This window comes from Manduca sexta, chromosome 19 (assembly GCF_014839805.1).
Source record: "Manduca sexta isolate Smith_Timp_Sample1 chromosome 19, JHU_Msex_v1.0, whole genome shotgun sequence".
Taxonomy (NCBI): domain Eukaryota; kingdom Metazoa; phylum Arthropoda; class Insecta; order Lepidoptera; family Sphingidae; genus Manduca; species Manduca sexta.
In genome coordinates, this window is record NC_051133.1 from 1,260,414 (window position 1) to 1,277,397 (window position 16,984).

A 16,984-nucleotide genomic window follows, 5' to 3' on the forward strand; every position below is an offset into this window, starting at 1 on the left:
CTAGGTAATTAAGATGTTTAAGTGTTTGTTAGAAATAAACGCGACACCCGCTGAATAGGTATGAAATAAATTTGGCACAGATCTATCTGTTTAGTCTACCAAATCTTAGGTTTACGTAGTATTTTATTTTTGATACTGCACCTGATAGTAAGCAGACCAAGGTCCAATAGAATGTTGATTGACGATATATGATTACCTCTCAGCAGTCGACACAATTATGCCGGCCTGTTGGAACCGAATACACAGGCTGATCCCGGAACCCGACACACTTACGTGGGGCACTATTGCAGGTTTTAACGCCTTGTGTACAGTGGTCGCTATTCGGGCAATTATAAAACATACCCCACCACCATCAATGTGTATATAAAGCTACGATGTTAGCTAGACATTTATAAAAAACACTGACAAAGTCACCTGTCATCTTCCTTCGTCTGAAATAATCTTTTAATCAGCCTGTCTCCGTCCACTGCTGAACGTAGGCCTGCCCAAGTAAGCGCCAATAGTGTACTCCAGCAAAATTATATATAACTAACTACCAACATGACTGAACTCATCTGAATGAATTATGAGCACTATCCCACTTTTCGCCTGTGTGTTTCATCTCATTATGTGATAGGGAGCGAGCCTATCGCCATATCCGACACTATTCCAGATTCCGAGTTGATACTAAAATAAAAACCCAATATCCCTTTGCCAGACCAAGGATTCAAACACGGGACCTCACAGCAATGGTAGTACTATGTACGCAATACTACGCCACACATGCAAAAAGACAAACTATAATTTATCAACCTCTCCTTGGTGTAAAGGCCAGCCAAAGACAATACACTCAGAACCTCTATCTAAATATTATAATAATTGAGTTAATCCGTCGCCAACGCACCCAGCTCGGAGCTACATCAATATTGATTTACAAATACAATATCAATATTTGAAAAGGCCCAGTTTGAAGCGGGCTGCGAATAATCCGCAAATATTCCAAGTCAGGGTAAAACAAACGATTGGAAGCGACCCTTAGCATACAAAGAACGGTAAGTGTCATCACAATACGCCATTTGAGGACAGATGGGTAGATTCAGAGCATTTTATTGAGTCGCATCGCGGATAATAAGTGGTGACGAAGAATTATCGCCTCGTATTACAGCTGGGTCTACACAAGGCCGTCTTAAACCGTCTAGAGTTATTTTTGCATAAGTTTTACACAATATTTGCAAGTCATTATATAACTGCGCATTTTTTTACTTGGCATTGGTCGCATGATGTTAGTTGTATATTGTTTGCACGTGCACGACAAAGAGATACAACACCTGATAGTCAAGTGGAGTGGAGTCCGATAAAAAGTCGACTGACGTAAGATGATTACCCCTCGGCAGTCGACACAATTATGCCGGCCTGTAGGAAGGCCAACACAGTTGCACTTATGACCTGTAATGATACATGATAATAATAATTATAATTAAGAGTTCCTTTTATAACTACGAACAATTACAAACATTTAATTTTAGAGGTAAAATAAAAAATACAAAGCCTAGTGTCACTAATAAGCTAGTATAGGCTGGGAGGTAAAATGAGAAAAATATATACCTATATTTTAATGAAATAATGTCAATGGTGTGTTGCGGTGCTCACTAATGACAATTAATAGGCCCTAACCTAGCTAACCTACCAGTTATTCACTAGCTTTCACAGGGATGAATACTCGAAGAAGAAAGGTAGAAACTCCGGGCTTACTTTTTACCATCAATTGTCAATTACATATTTTCTAATATACCAGCTTTTGCTCGCGGCTTCACCCGCGTGAAGGTTTTTCCAGGATAAAAGTCCCGCTATATGTTCCCGGGATAGACAGTAGCCTACAACATTTCCAGTGTCCTAAACTATCTCTATAACAATCCGTTCAGTAGATTTTGAGAAAATCGATAACATACAGACAAACAGAAAAAGGGACTTTGTTTTATAATATGTATAGATTATAATAAGTAAATATGTATTAGCTTTGATTATATTAGTATAATAGTATTACAAGTATCTCACAGTCTTCTGTCCCATTGACACACTCACTATCTGATAATTTTAGATATTTTTTTTCATACAACCCTTCTCCTGACAGTAACGAACACATTAAAGGAAGATTTATCCAATTCGGTGCAGTCATTTGGAAGTTATGCGCGTACAAACATTTCAGTGATACATTTTTAATTACAGAGATTGTGTATTTAATAGAACAAAGTTCTAAACTAAAAACCAAAAAAGGGAATGAATATTAGTAATTAATTAACAGCGTGCATTTGGTTACATTAACAATAATATTTGCGGAAAATAAAAAAATATATTATAAAGCTAAATGCAACAAAAGCTAATTATAAAATTTAATACCATTTGCTAAGAATGATTTAGCAAATATTATTAAATTTTTTCACAGTACCTCGCTTTTGGCCGACATATTATGTAATATTCGACATATTATTATAAAAAGGTATACGACCCGCCTAAGTCAGTATATCCACCTCTTTAAACAGTTTCCTAAGAGAATCGCGTGAGCAAAGATTGCAAATAGCTGTAATCGCGTGTTTCTAAATATCTGCAGCATAACCCCGCTGAAAAATACAATATGTCATTATGCTGTGAAAATAAGCAAAAATCACCTTGCCGTAGCCACATCAGTTAGTTATCCTAGCAAAAACAGCAGAATTCAATTTACTATAACTTCTCCATATATGTCTGATCCCCACTGCAATTTACTATCTACTAAAATCCCGAGGAATACCGTCGAGCGTACTTATTCTAACTTATTCCCGTCGAAATCTATATTTAGTTCCTTTATATTATTCAGTAACGAGAACCCGAAGCATTTAGATTTTTCCGCATTTTATAGTAAATTGTTATCAGAAAATCCAGATAGAAATCAATTGAAGTACTTTATATGGCTCCACAAAATTATGACGCCATCTGTTTATCCATTAATTAATGGGCTGTCCTCAGCGAATATAGCGAGCGTACCATAACCATGTAATGCAGGTTAATGGAGACTAAAAATAAGAATGGACCCAAAATGAATCTCTTGGAAACCCCAAGCCTAACAGCGAAACCTGCAGAGGAGACGTTGTCGATAATTACTTTATATTTGCGACTTGATAAATATAAAGATATCAGTTTAGGAATACTACACTAACACTGCAATAGCAAAGCTTTAAAATTCGGGAACAAAATTTGATGCCATCACCTTGGAAAGATCACAAAATACCCTTAAAGCATCCTACGATCTCTCTTAGGCATTTAACATAACTTTAACTAAATCACGTCCAGCATCTTGCTATTTACCTGTAATATGGATAAAGGAAATCAGGCTCAATTAAAAATCCTAAACCAACCCACCACGTGATGAAACTATCTCTATATTACACTCTCTCATAGCGCCAAAACCAAGGCCTGAACTGGCACAAATGTTAATAACAATCACTGTGTGTTTTTATGACCCACATCTTATCTATAATCTCAGTTTACGGTCCCAATACAATACAAGTAAACCATTAAGACAAATAAATTGAAGGAGCATGGTTTCCACAAAAACTTGTTGCATCTCAATTGCGTCAAGTTGCTCTTTATTTCTTCAAAGGCGCTAAAACCATAGCCCTATTATGAGCCCACTAAGACGCCCAATCGACGCTTGAAATATCTCATAAAAGACACACGAATATTAATGTAGCGAAGAAGCAATCAGATCCTCAGACGATCCCTTTATCCCAACTCACATACATACATACATTCATTGAATCACCCCCTCTATCTTATAGGGGTAGGCAGAGACTATGGATTGTCATTTTGCACGATTCTGACATACTTGTCTAGCTTCCTCCACCGATTCTGGGTCTTTACTAACAATGTCAGATATCTGACATTCGAAGGTTCGGTGCGGTCGACCCCTACCGACTCTTCGAACTTATTCTTCCCAATTCACACTTCCAAAATAAGATGCATTGCCAACTTATTATTATTATTTTGTTATACAAGCACGGTAGTAATTCCTCTGCACCTAATAATAAGTGGAGTGGGGTCCAATAGAACGCCGAATGTTGTAACCGGATATACACAGACTGATGTCGGAATGCGACACACTTACGTGGGTCACTATGGCGGGTTTTAACACTTTGCGTACGGTGGTCGCTATCCAGGCAGATATAAAATACCACAAGCAAAAACCTTGAATAGAACGATTAGCGGTTAAGAAGATGTAAGTTTTTTTATGAATGATGGACGAACTAGAGCTTCAGCTCATTTTGCATCACGATGCCCCCAAACAGTAGCTAGACGGCCCAGAACATTGAATCACAAAGCGCCGTTCGACACCATAAACATCATTTTAACTGATTCCTTATGTTTACGCAAATGTAAGACATCGAAATAAAACCGTGTCCGCCACGTGATCATGAAGGTTGCAGTCTTCGAAACGTGAGAGAACATTAAAATATAAAAACCGCAATAAAATTCGAAAACTTGTTTTATTTCGAAGATGTTAAGTCTCAAACATTCAGTAATTAGACTGTCTACAGTCTTCAAAATGAATTACAGCAGTGTTTTTACAATACAGACAGACGCATGTTTGTTTGTACGTATAGATAGATAATACTATAAACAAACTACACGGAAGTTCTATGTAATGACTTAATGAACCCCATCTGAAAATTATACCCTAACAATAGGAACAAAATGTTGCGTATTCTGTAATGTAATTGAGCTAATCACGTTTGTAAGTCGAGTTATTGCAGTCTATAAGTATGTGACAAGATGTCTAGCGACTATCGTAGACATAATTACTAGTCTAGACCAATCATGGACATTAAAAACTGGGGCAAGGGCGAGTTGAACTCGCGCAATGAGGATTTCGTACAAACTTGTAGGTAAGGTATCTAAGAATATAAGTCCAAACTTGAGAAACTTAACTTTGCCGTTCGATCTTTAGACACATGTACGTATAGGAACAACCGCAAATAATTAATTTGTAGTAATAAATTCGTTTTTTATTATTAGAATACATATTTACAGTTTTCAGATTTTTTCCTTCACATGTGCTGTAAGACATTGGTACTAGGTTAAAGCGAAGTACCCTACAGGCTTTGATTAATTTGGAAATTTGCAAAATATACAATATAAACAGTCATATATTTTAATCGCATTGACTTAAAAGTATGATTTTTTCACAGTTAAAAGAGACCGTGGACCCGAGTGTTTAATATAAATTCAACTTGATACCTCTACGCATTTCTGAGAAAAACGGTCTTAACAGACAGACAACACAGTGAACCAGTAGCGGCGTATATAGATTGCCGCCACTGTAGAAGGAACAAATGGCTACATTTCTCTATGGAAGGGAATATTTCTAGTCACGCAAATGTTGCACCTGACCGGGTGCGCCCCCTCCGACGGTTCCTAATCGGAGGTGGTACATATGCTGCGCGTTGCGCATATTCTGCTATCGCAAGTTAGTATAATCTATCGCCATCTAGTGTAATTATTGAGCATTGTTTCCTAATTGCTAACATTCATCTTGCAGTTCCAGTGATGTTGGCGAGATGGAGGTGTATGCACTACAATCTACATGTATCGCCAGAAACCTATAAAAGTTCCTTATGAGATACGGAACCCTAAAACTAATATCATATAATAATATGAGCGCTGTATAATATAAAGCCAACTGCTGCATACAGGCTTCTAGTACTGAGAGGGTTTAGTCCACTCCGCTGGCGTAGAGCGGGTGGGCAGACTTCACAAACCTTCGATATACTATGAAGAATTCTCAGGTAAGTAGATTTACTTGCTACGTTTCCCTGAACCGTAAAGGGCACGATAATTGATAAACAACTTACGTTACATCAAAAAGTCAAAGGTTTGTGCCTTATTTTTTAATTCTGCGCACATCAATCTTGACTGAGCAATTAATTCCCAACTAGACTATCGGCACCTGATAATTTTCTCGATCTTAAAGAATAGAATTAGACTTTAGAAAGGTTATTTGGGTTTTGGACCCCTTGAAATCTCAAGAATGCACAGAGATACAATAAATCCCATAGATGTGATATCATCAATTTTCGGAGCTGAAGGTAAAGGATTGCATATATTATTAAGAAGATTTTACTGGCGAGTACTGCATATATTACCTAGTGTTAGCACATTAAATCTATAAATTAAATGAAATAAATTATTGGGCATCAACAAAATTGCAAAAGGCATCCATCTAACGCTATTTCGATTCAGTATATTTTTCCCTACCACCATTCGGAAAGCATTTCCACTAAGGAAGAGCGGACACCGCATACACACACGCACACATTTCCAAAATCAGTTCAAAGGTAAGAAGCAGGCACGATGTGTATTACTAAAACACACATTTCATTTTTACTAATTATATTTTACTACTTGACGGGGTTTAACGTTGGCGAGACCGAAAATGAGGATCCACAATTCGTAAGCGGAGGTCCGCGAAAATGTATCTGGTTTGATAGTAAAGTAATAAAATGTTAGCTTGACATCACCTATCAATGTTAGCAGATAATATTGATAAGAGTCGAGGCACGGTGACACCAACTCAACTCCTCGCAATGGCACGGTAATTGTAATGCACTTTCTCTGCAAAACCTAAAAAAAAAGGTCCACCGGAACCATCAAAATTTTGAAAGGGTAAAGAGTAAAAAACAAATTGGCAACCTCTAACCTAGAAGGGCGCGTCATGTGTGATCAGCCAAGTAAGCAGGAGATATTATAGTGCATAAGTGTGTGTGCAATACACAGGACTCTCTGTTCCTTCACTCTCACAGTCCGGTGAGACGGCAATCCGTCATGACAGGAGAGAGATCAGGCGCAGCCAACCAACGGCTTTACGTGCTTTCTGAGACACGTAGGTATCACACCGCGACCTTCTTGACTCCGAGCTCCGAGTGAGAAGTTTTTAAGAGGGAAAAACCCAGTCACAATTATTTTTGCCTGACCTGGGATTCGAACCCAGGACCTCAGCGCGGTAAATGTACTCGTACCGTGTACAATTACAACTACGCTACAGAGGCAGGCAGTGACTGCACACCATTATAATTGTGCGCTTGAGCATCCGATTTTATACTTCGTCAGAAAGCCGTGTTCTTTATATATTGTCTAAACATGCATCTACATAATCATTTATTATTATATATAAATCACTACATAGTATAAAACAAAGTCGCTTTCTCTGTCCCTATGTCCCTTTGTATGCTTAAATCTTTAAAACTACGCAACGGATTTTGATTCGGTTTTTTTTAATAGATAGAGTGATTCAAGAGGAAGGTTTATATGTATAATAACATCCATTAAATAGTTGAGAAATACTGTTATTTTGTTATGTTATACCCGTGCGAAGCCAGAGCGGGCCGCTATGTTTTTATATACAACGTTCACAGTTTTTCTGTAGTGTATTTAGTATTAGCATTGCACCCGTGCGAAGCCGGGGCGGGTCGCTAGTAAAATATAATCATAAATGATTTATAGTCACAATTGATCTGAACTTACAGTATTCAGCGGTAAATATAAATACATCGAGCAATAAAGTATAAATTTTAAGAGAATTTTTTAACCGTTCTGCTAGGACTTTGTAAGGTCAAGTCTATTTGATTCTATTCGTCAAATACTATTTGATTCTGCCTTATCTTTAGTATGCCGCCATCATCTTAATTCTCCTAATGCGCGGGACTGCAAAGATTTCTATATCCATATCTTTACTATATAAGATGTCTGGACGTAGAAAAGGCGGCTTGTGAGTACGACAAACCAATCCCTATTTATATTAATAATAGGTTTGAGGATTGAAAAATTAATATCAGAGTCTTATACTCTGATATTAATTTACATTTAACAATGGCGCTATTAACCGTGAGACTTTAACCTAAATATTATAATGCCTTGTAATTACTTTAACTACATACATAATTGAAAAAAACCAGAACACAATAGAATAAAAAAACAAAGCCTTTTGTTTATCGACCTTAAAATATACGTATGTTGCATAAAATTGTCCCGTATACGGAGAAATAAACATTTGAATGAGAAATACGAACAAAGCCGGGTCAAAGGTATAGTTTGGAAGCCGGCTATTTATTTTATATTTACAATGAGTTTGTATTTTTACTAGTTTTCAGTATATACGTATGTATTTAACGCAAAGGCTAAAATATTTCTACAACAAAACTAACTTTAATCTGACTAGTGTGAGAATGCATTCCCGACATGTGATCGACGTCATTTTTAAACAGCGTTCAAATTACAATATAAAAAAGGTGAATTAGTTATTTTTCTAGTGATTTTACGTCCGCCTGCAATTTGGACAGACACGCAGGGACACGCTAAATGCAGGCCGGTTTCCACAGGTACGTCTGGAAATCTTTGGGGGAGGCCAATGTTCAGCAGAGGACTTTATACGGCTGATGATTATGACAACAGTGATATGCAAAAAATATCGAGAATATAATACTATAATAGATAATAATAATATAATTAAAGTCTTGAGCTTCGCCATTAGAGGGCCAATCATTTTTATATATTTATATGCATGTTTTTATTATAGAATATATACCTACCTATCGCACTCTTAATAAAATAATGACCTATTTCAAAATTGTTAATTTGTGACAGTCATAGGAAAACTATTTTTGTTTGCTACCTTTATTTTTTGAAGTTGCTATAAAATTGAGCGTATTAAAGATAGGTAAAAAATGAAACCTATAGCATGAAAAAAAGGGAAAAAACAAATAGGTCGCAAACAGAAATTGGTTGTTTGACGATTCCTACAAATTTTCAATTTTGGAATGGGTCATTATTTTATTAAGAGTGCGCTATGTAAACTGCAAACAAAAATTAAAATGAAGATAATGAACATTATATAATTATACATAGATGCGAAGATAACAAAGCCTATCAGAATCTGATAAAACTTGTTCATTAATTGCAAGTCGAATATATTTAAAAGTTATTTATATTGTTGATTTTGACATAAAACATTTTTGAGTATTATTGGGATCATTTTTTTTTCTTTACATTAGTTACATTTATAAACTAAAAGCAAAGCAATTTTTTTAGGACACGCCAACCCGACCCCATTGCACCTGGGCCCTTATTCTGTATGATAGTGTAAACGCGTAACGCGGCCGTGTCATGTTATGTTCGAGAAATGTGCGTGGAATGGTATTCTGTAAGCCAAATTTCTATAGTCCTAAACATGATGCGTTGTGTTACGCGCTTGTTACGCACTGTCAAAATAACGTGCGGGATAGAGAATAAGGCCCCAGGACGCGTCACACTTACTTGGGCCACTATGATGATTTAACACCTTGTGTACGGCGGATATAAAATATATCTTAGCACCAGCAAAAAGTATCTAAATTTATGTTACACTTTTCTTGGATCGCTTTAGAAACCGCTGTCTTTCTATTACAAGGTACTATGTTATAATTTTGCACATTCTATGTCTTTTTAGTAAACATTTTCAATAATACAAAATTGGGAATTATTTTCCTTTTTAAATTTAAACATACAAATTTTAAATCTCGTTTTCCGAAGACAGGTAGAAATTAACATACGACCTTGTAGTGAGCCAGCGCTTTATTATCAGCCACGTACGATTACAAAGTATATAATAATATATTTTGATAATAAAAAAACAGACATGTGTGAGTTGAACTCGCTCACAGTAGGTTCCGTACAAACTAGTAGGTATCAAAGTATATGCGCAAGTTCAAAATTCGCAAATTTTACTTCGCCGTTCCATCTCTAGCTTCGATCAACATCTCTAGGCACGAATGTCACACCGACCGCAAATAATAATTTTGTAATATGAACATAATATACGGTCATATCTTTTGATCGCATTCAGTTACAAGTTTGATTTTTTCATAGCTGAAGGACACCACAGTCCCGAGCATTTGATTTAATTTGATAAATCGCGTTCCTAAGAAAAAGGGTTTAGATTGACGAACGAAAAGTAATCCAATAAAGGTCCCTTTTGAGGTACTGAACCCTGATAATAATATAAAATGAAAAATGTGACCCGCTGACAGACGCCGCGAATGCATTCTTTCAACGGCCCGACTGTAGGGCAGTCTAATTTGACAAAATAAGTTTCACCGTTAATTTTGATAAGCGAATTATTTTACCTCATAAAACGTAAATATTAAAAATAGAATCATTAAGATTCTTTCCAATAATCATATTTCCCGAATAATTTACTCAGAATTTGTTTTGCTGATTTCTTTTCGCCCGTAACTTTATTCACAAAACTAGACCAACGCTCATATACATAAAGACATGTCAAATTACTGATAAGTTAACCAGTGTTTAAAGTTTAAAGAATTATCACCAATCGTCTTTTGTGACTTAAACAGCTTCCCTTATCTCAGGTTTTGGTTAAAAAATAACGAAAGGTGAGTAAAAGAGTCAATCTGTAATCAAAATATGAATTTATTACGGTAGTTTTAAGTATAACAAATAATAATGATTTCTTATGTTTACGCGAATGTTACACATTGAAATTACACTATTTTTCGGATTTTATCGCGGTTTTAATGTTTGACTTTTCTCCCGACGTTTCGAAGACTTTGCAGCCTTGGTGGTCATGGGGGGAACTGAGGTGTTGTTCATCCCCAAAGTCAAAGTTACAAGACTTAACTACATTTTACAATTATACAATTTTTAAATTTTAGCTGTAGGTTAACTAAAACAATAAAACCGCGATAAAATCCGAAAGATTAATTTTAATGTATAACAAATAATATTCAATATATAAACCTCATCCATTAGCTGACACACAACGTTTATACTGACATGTTTTACGACACGTTTATACTGTGGACAGGATTGAGCTGTTACTGAGTTCAATTCCCATGTAATTACTATTAACTATGTTAATATTGCAATTGTTTTTATTCATTTATTAAAGTAGCATCAACTATTAACACCATTATGTCTTAACATTAACATAGCTTACAACAGCTCTTTGTTTCAATGCTACTTATACAATTATAGATGCAAACGATAATTTAAATTATAACGAAGCACTAGTACAAACAATGCGGTGTTATGACAAGTGATATTCATATTAGTATTCTTAATGTGGATACTCTTTAACAGTCTGTATTTCCCGATATTTATAAATTGGTGATCTTCAAGGCACGAGTGAATAAGTATCTTCTAGACAAGCGTGCTCCGCCGCGCCGGACCACATCATCACTTACCATGAGGCTAGATAGTGGTAAAACGCAAGCCTATATGCTATAAAATATATAATTCAATTCCTTGTTCTTCCGCATACAAATTTTACCATCACGAACCCAAACGAATCTATATTTAAGTTGTCTTTGGCCTTACAGCGAGCTGCAGCATGTGGTAAATTATTATTTTCCAAGAAAGGATTTTTGTGACACTAATGACTTCTTTGTTGTCATCACCAATGCCCAAATGGCTGGTATTTAATTTAAATAATTTAACGATAAAAAATTATAGTTTTATATTTTTTTTTCACGTGCAATAATATCCATAGTGTGGTTCTTTGAAACGTTTTATGTTTTTATATCCTTATTTCCTTGTAGTTAAAGTAATTGATGTGAATTTACATTAGGATCGTGTACCTAATGTTAATAAAACATAATCCATAAAAAGAATCAACATAGCATTTGGAACGCAACTTTGGGGCAAATTTGTGTTACGTTGACTAGAATGTGCATACATAGCATCACGCCATTTTCTCATTTCTGGGTAAGCAGAAGTGTAACACATCCATATTTCGCCAGTTATGTTAAGTCCCATGAAATAGAGGACAGATCTGTTGCAATTTACCGGGCACATTAACAAACCTCGGCCTGATACTGAATAGACGAAGCCAACATCACTGCCCCACCTGGGATTTGAAACCCAGACATCAGTGCGTTAGTCATACTGCGCACGCAATGCAACTATGCCATCGAGACAGTCTAATTAGAATATAAACAACATATAAGTTTACTTATATTGTAAAATAGTAACGATACGAAGTTTTGTGAATACGTATCAAAGGTTTGATACACAGTAGAACAGTTATTCCGGGGAATATTTTACATTACATATCTCTATCCCAGGGTAGCCAGAGACAATGGATTTCCACTTGCCTGGCACACTTCTCTCGCTTCCTCGACCTTCATCAGCCTTCTCATTCCCGCCGGTCCAGGGTACTTTTAACCTGGCCTTTATCAATAATGTCAGATATGTGCTCAATGCTTTCAAGTAATCTCAATACCGGTCACCACTCCCTCTTTGACTACAAAATGCTTTTTTTATACCGTAATTACTTTGAACATATCTTTATTTATCTAAAATCGAACACGACATAACGTACAACGAGAAATAAAATATTTAAACCAATTAGTAATTTCGAAACTTCAATAAACAAACTGCATTAATGAATTTACATTACTAACTCAATATTTAATCAACAGATAAACATTGATAACGCAACTATATAAGTAGTGGATACGTCTGAAGTACGTTTTTGTCAAGATGGTTCAAGTGACAGTGAGGGAGGGCGTACTGGAGGGAGAGATCCTGGAAAGTGAGCTCGGAGGGAGTTACTGCAGCTTCAAAGGAATACCGTACGCCGAACCGCCTGTTGGAGATTTGAGATTCAAGGTACTGTACTGTTTATTAAGAATGCGTTACTGTTATGAATGTATCCAGTTTTAGGGACTAACGCCCCCAAAACTAGGTACAACGTACATAATATGTTCATACTCTTTTTTAATGGGTCATTCCGTAGAATGATTATCTTTGGTATATACGGGACAGTTTTGGGATATCCTGTTTTTTTTTCCACTGCACTAGTCACCCTGAGACAAAAATGTTAAATTTGAACATCTTATGTGTTAGAGTGACGTAGTAGAGAAACACGTAGTACTTTATTTTGTATAGTGTTGCTACTGTTTATAAGCGGTAGTACCACTTCCATTAGTTGACCGGCATGATCGTCTCGTAATGTACCTACAAAAGTCTCAAACTAATAATAATCTTTAAAAATACTAAAACAAAAAAATCACACAAATTTTAATTCTTTGACCAGAGAAACAAAAATAAACTTCACTTATTGACTTATGTTATGTTCTATAAATATTCTGAGCTAACCATATTCCATGTTCTGCGTTTAATCACCAAATAAGATAATATTTTTTATCAAAACAAAATAAGATTATTGTATGATAACATTGATCGAGTTATATTCAATACTTCGAGAACGTTACTGATTAGCAAACGTCTTTGCAAGTCTTCGAGATAATTTCATTGTTTTTAATACAAATGGATATACAATAGCAAACCTAAACTTTGTATTACAAAGCATTGCGTGGAATGGTAGTTCGCTCGTCACTTTGAGACATAAAATATAATATATAAGTGTTGGAACTGTACTTCAGACAATAAAATTTACGTAAATAGGCCGGTTCGACTGACACCATAACCTGGTATAAAGCGGCAGCATATCTTACTACTAAGCAACCCACCAGCCCCTTGCCTACCATGTAATACAAGGAACAACAAAGAAACTCCATCTAGTACTGTATAAAGACTTAAAATAGCATAAGCGTCACTGTCGTCAAGTGCAATGCCAACAATTAATAAGTTTAATTGCATCTTGAAACCATTGCGTTATCTTATACAATTATGATACGGCTGGAAATATTAGCGTTATCGTATTAAGAGCATGTAATTTTGAAATATAGCAACAGAATGAATAAAATTCAATTTAAAAAATAAAAATAATATATGGGGTTAGGTATTATGTTGTTTAATAACGTTTTAGGCTTTCATAATTAACAATAAAATGTTTAAAAGCTACGATAAATTTATATATAATATCAGCCCTGTATTATATACTTGCCCACTGCTTAGCACGGGCCTCCTCTACTACTGAGAGGGATTAGGCCTTAGTCCACCACGCTGGCCTAGTGCGAACTTCACACACCTTCGAAATTCCTACAGAGAACTTCTCAGATGTGCAGGTTTCTTCACGATGTTTTCCTTCAACGTTAAAGCGAACGATAGATTCACAAAGAATACACACATGATTTAGAAAAGTCAGAGGTGTGTGCCCTTGGGATTTAAACCTGTGGTCATTCGTCTCGGCAGTCCGTTCCACACCCAACTAGGCTATCGCCGCTGAATTGCAAATAATTTCAAATTTCATATATACATATAATAAATATGAAATGAAACCTATCAAATTTTGTATTTTATTCAATTAAGTTTTACAAAACTGCTAATAATTTTAAGGAATATATTAGCATATATTTACTAAACACGTTTAACTTCCTTACTTGTTCACCTTTCTAATTAGGTATAAAACATCACAATTAAATTTGTAGAAGCGTCTGTTGGTAACAGAAGTGTTATTAGCATTAACAACTTAGTAGTCATTTTAAAATCTCCTAAATTTTAAAAATAACTACATAGAACCATTATTGTTTTTTTATGTTTACGCGAAAGTTTGATATTGTAATACAACTACTTAACGGATTGTTTTCGCGATATTTTGTTATCTTTTGTCCCGACTAATCAGCATGAAGTCGAAGCGTGGCGGTAAACTATATTTATATTTAAAAAAATTTACTTTAACACCGTGAATGCTCCTGCACTTCTGATTTTATAATATAACATTATTTTGCCTTGACACCATCCAGATAACGGCATTAAAAAGTTTTTAACTCTGTATTTTATTTATTTCAGGCACCGCAACCCAAAAGCCATGGGAAGGAGTTCTCAGTGCCAAGCAGTTTGGAAATCCATGCTACCAAGTCAATTTCACGGTTGGGCCAGAGCCATTTGGAAGCGAAGATTGTCTCTACCTTAATGTCTACACTCCAAATATCAAGCCCGCAAAGCCTTTACCAGTCATGTTCTGGATTCATGGGGGAGGCTTCGTCTGGGGCAGCGGGAGTGATGATTTATACGGCCCAGAGTATTTGATCAGGCACGATGTTATCCTTGTTACCTTTAATTATAGACTTGAGGTCTTAGGATATCTTAGCCTTGACACAGAAGATATACCTGGAAATGCGGGCATGAAGGACCAAGTAGCTGCTTTGAGGTGGGTCAAAAAAAACATTAGTAGTTTTGGTGGTGACCCTGAGAATATAACAATATTTGGAGAAAGCGCGGGAGCGGCGAGCGTCAGCTTTCATTTAATATCGCCAATGACTAAGGGGCTGTTCAAAAGAGCTATTATCCAAAGTGGAGCGGCTACTAATTGGTGGTCTCATCCAGTCGAACCAAGAGAACGAGCTTTAATACTAGCGAGACAACTCGGCTGTCAGTCAGATGGAGACAAAGCTTTGTATGAGTTTTTCAATAACCAACCATTAAAAAAGCTCATTAATATAAAAGCACCAGTGTCGAAGATTGATAAGGAATACGAGCTCAGCTTCGGCGTGGTTGACGAGAAGCAATTCGGCAATAATGAGAGGTTTTTCTACGGCGATGTTGTAGACGCTTTAAAAAACAAGATGCATGACGTAGAAGTCGTAATTGGTTACACAGATGATGAAGGACTAATGGTAGTGGTGAGTCCAGAAAATTCTGTGGAGAAATTATTGGCAAATGCGAACAAGTACCTCGACACGTTCGTGCCTAAGCCGATTTCTATCCGCTGTAGCTTAAAAGACCAGTTCGAAGTAGCGCGCAAGCTGAAGAAATTCTACGTAAAGAACCCAATAGTTACTGAGGAAGACCGTGATGCTATGTTTAAATGTATGGGGTTTGACATGTTCTTACAAGGAATAGTCTTGCAGGCGAAGATCTGTGCGAAGAACAAAAAGAAAACTTATTTATACAAATTCACTTGCAAAACAGAAAGGAATTTCCTAGCCCACATGCTTGGTCTCGGTAAAGTCGTTGGAGACAAGCCCGTGACTTGTCATGCTGACGATCTTCCGTATCTGTTTCCCTGCAAAGCTATACCTTCCAAGTTAGACAAAGATTCTCCTGTCCACGAAATAATTAAAAGAGTTACGACTTTGTGGACCAACTTTGCTAAATATGGGTAAGTCATTAACTTATTCAAATAAAATCCACTTAGCTGTTTTGCGTTTACTTCTAACAATCAACCAAACATTTCACAAACTATGCATTCATAATATTAGTAAGAATAAGATACTAAGATAAAAAGCAAAATTTACAACCTGAATAAGATTATCGGCAGGAGAAAAGACCCAACAGAAATTAGAGTTAACAATGGGAAAATGTTATATTTCATTATTTGTTTACAGAAACCCAACACCGGACGACTCTCTAGGCGTAAAATGGTCTCCTTACACTATCGAAAAACAAAACTATCTTGATATTGGTAACCAGTTAGTGGAAGGCGTTAACCCAGATAAAGAAGATATAGATTTGTGGGAAGATGTGTTCAAACAATACCTACCGGAATGGACTCCCTAATTTTAACTATTTAGGTTTAATGGAATAAAATTATATTACCTGAAGGTATACCATGTTATTATAAACCATGTTAGATCCTACGCCTCAAAGGATAAGTAGAAAGATAAACTGTACACTCGGACTTCTACACAAAGTGGTGAAACATTCCAAACCATTTGTTCAAGCTAGGAGCATACTTCACGAGAACTACTTATTTCATTTTATGTGTGACAAACAACAGTACATACTTTGTGAAACAATGTCTCTACTAACTCTAACAATTACAAACAGTTAAAGCAAGCAATACATATCAGACCACTACTAAATACAACCGACTTTGCCTTTAAATACATTTATCTGCTAATTTTCACCGCCTTTTTTACACGAGCACGCCACAGTGACCCCAATGTACCTGATAGTAAGTGGAGTGAGGTCCAATAGAATGTTGACTGACGAGAGATGATTACCCCTCGACAGTCGATACTACTATCCCGGCCAATGGGCCATGGTCCAATGGGACCCGGATATACACAGACAG

General features: G+C 36.1%; 1 protein-coding gene across 1 annotated transcript; it reads left to right on the forward strand.

Moving 5' to 3' along the window:
- Window positions 1-5,685: 5,685 nt before the first annotated feature.
- On the forward strand, window positions 5,686-16,781 carry LOC115440615 (esterase FE4). Its single transcript, XM_030165002.2, is given in 5 exon segments — window positions 5,686-5,798; window positions 12,483-12,672; window positions 14,758-14,773; window positions 14,776-16,069; window positions 16,296-16,781. Coding segments are annotated over 4 exon segments (1,611 nt in total). The 5' UTR covers window positions 5,686-5,798; window positions 12,483-12,543; the 3' UTR covers window positions 16,468-16,781.
- The last annotated feature ends 203 nt before the right edge of the window (window positions 16,782-16,984 follow it).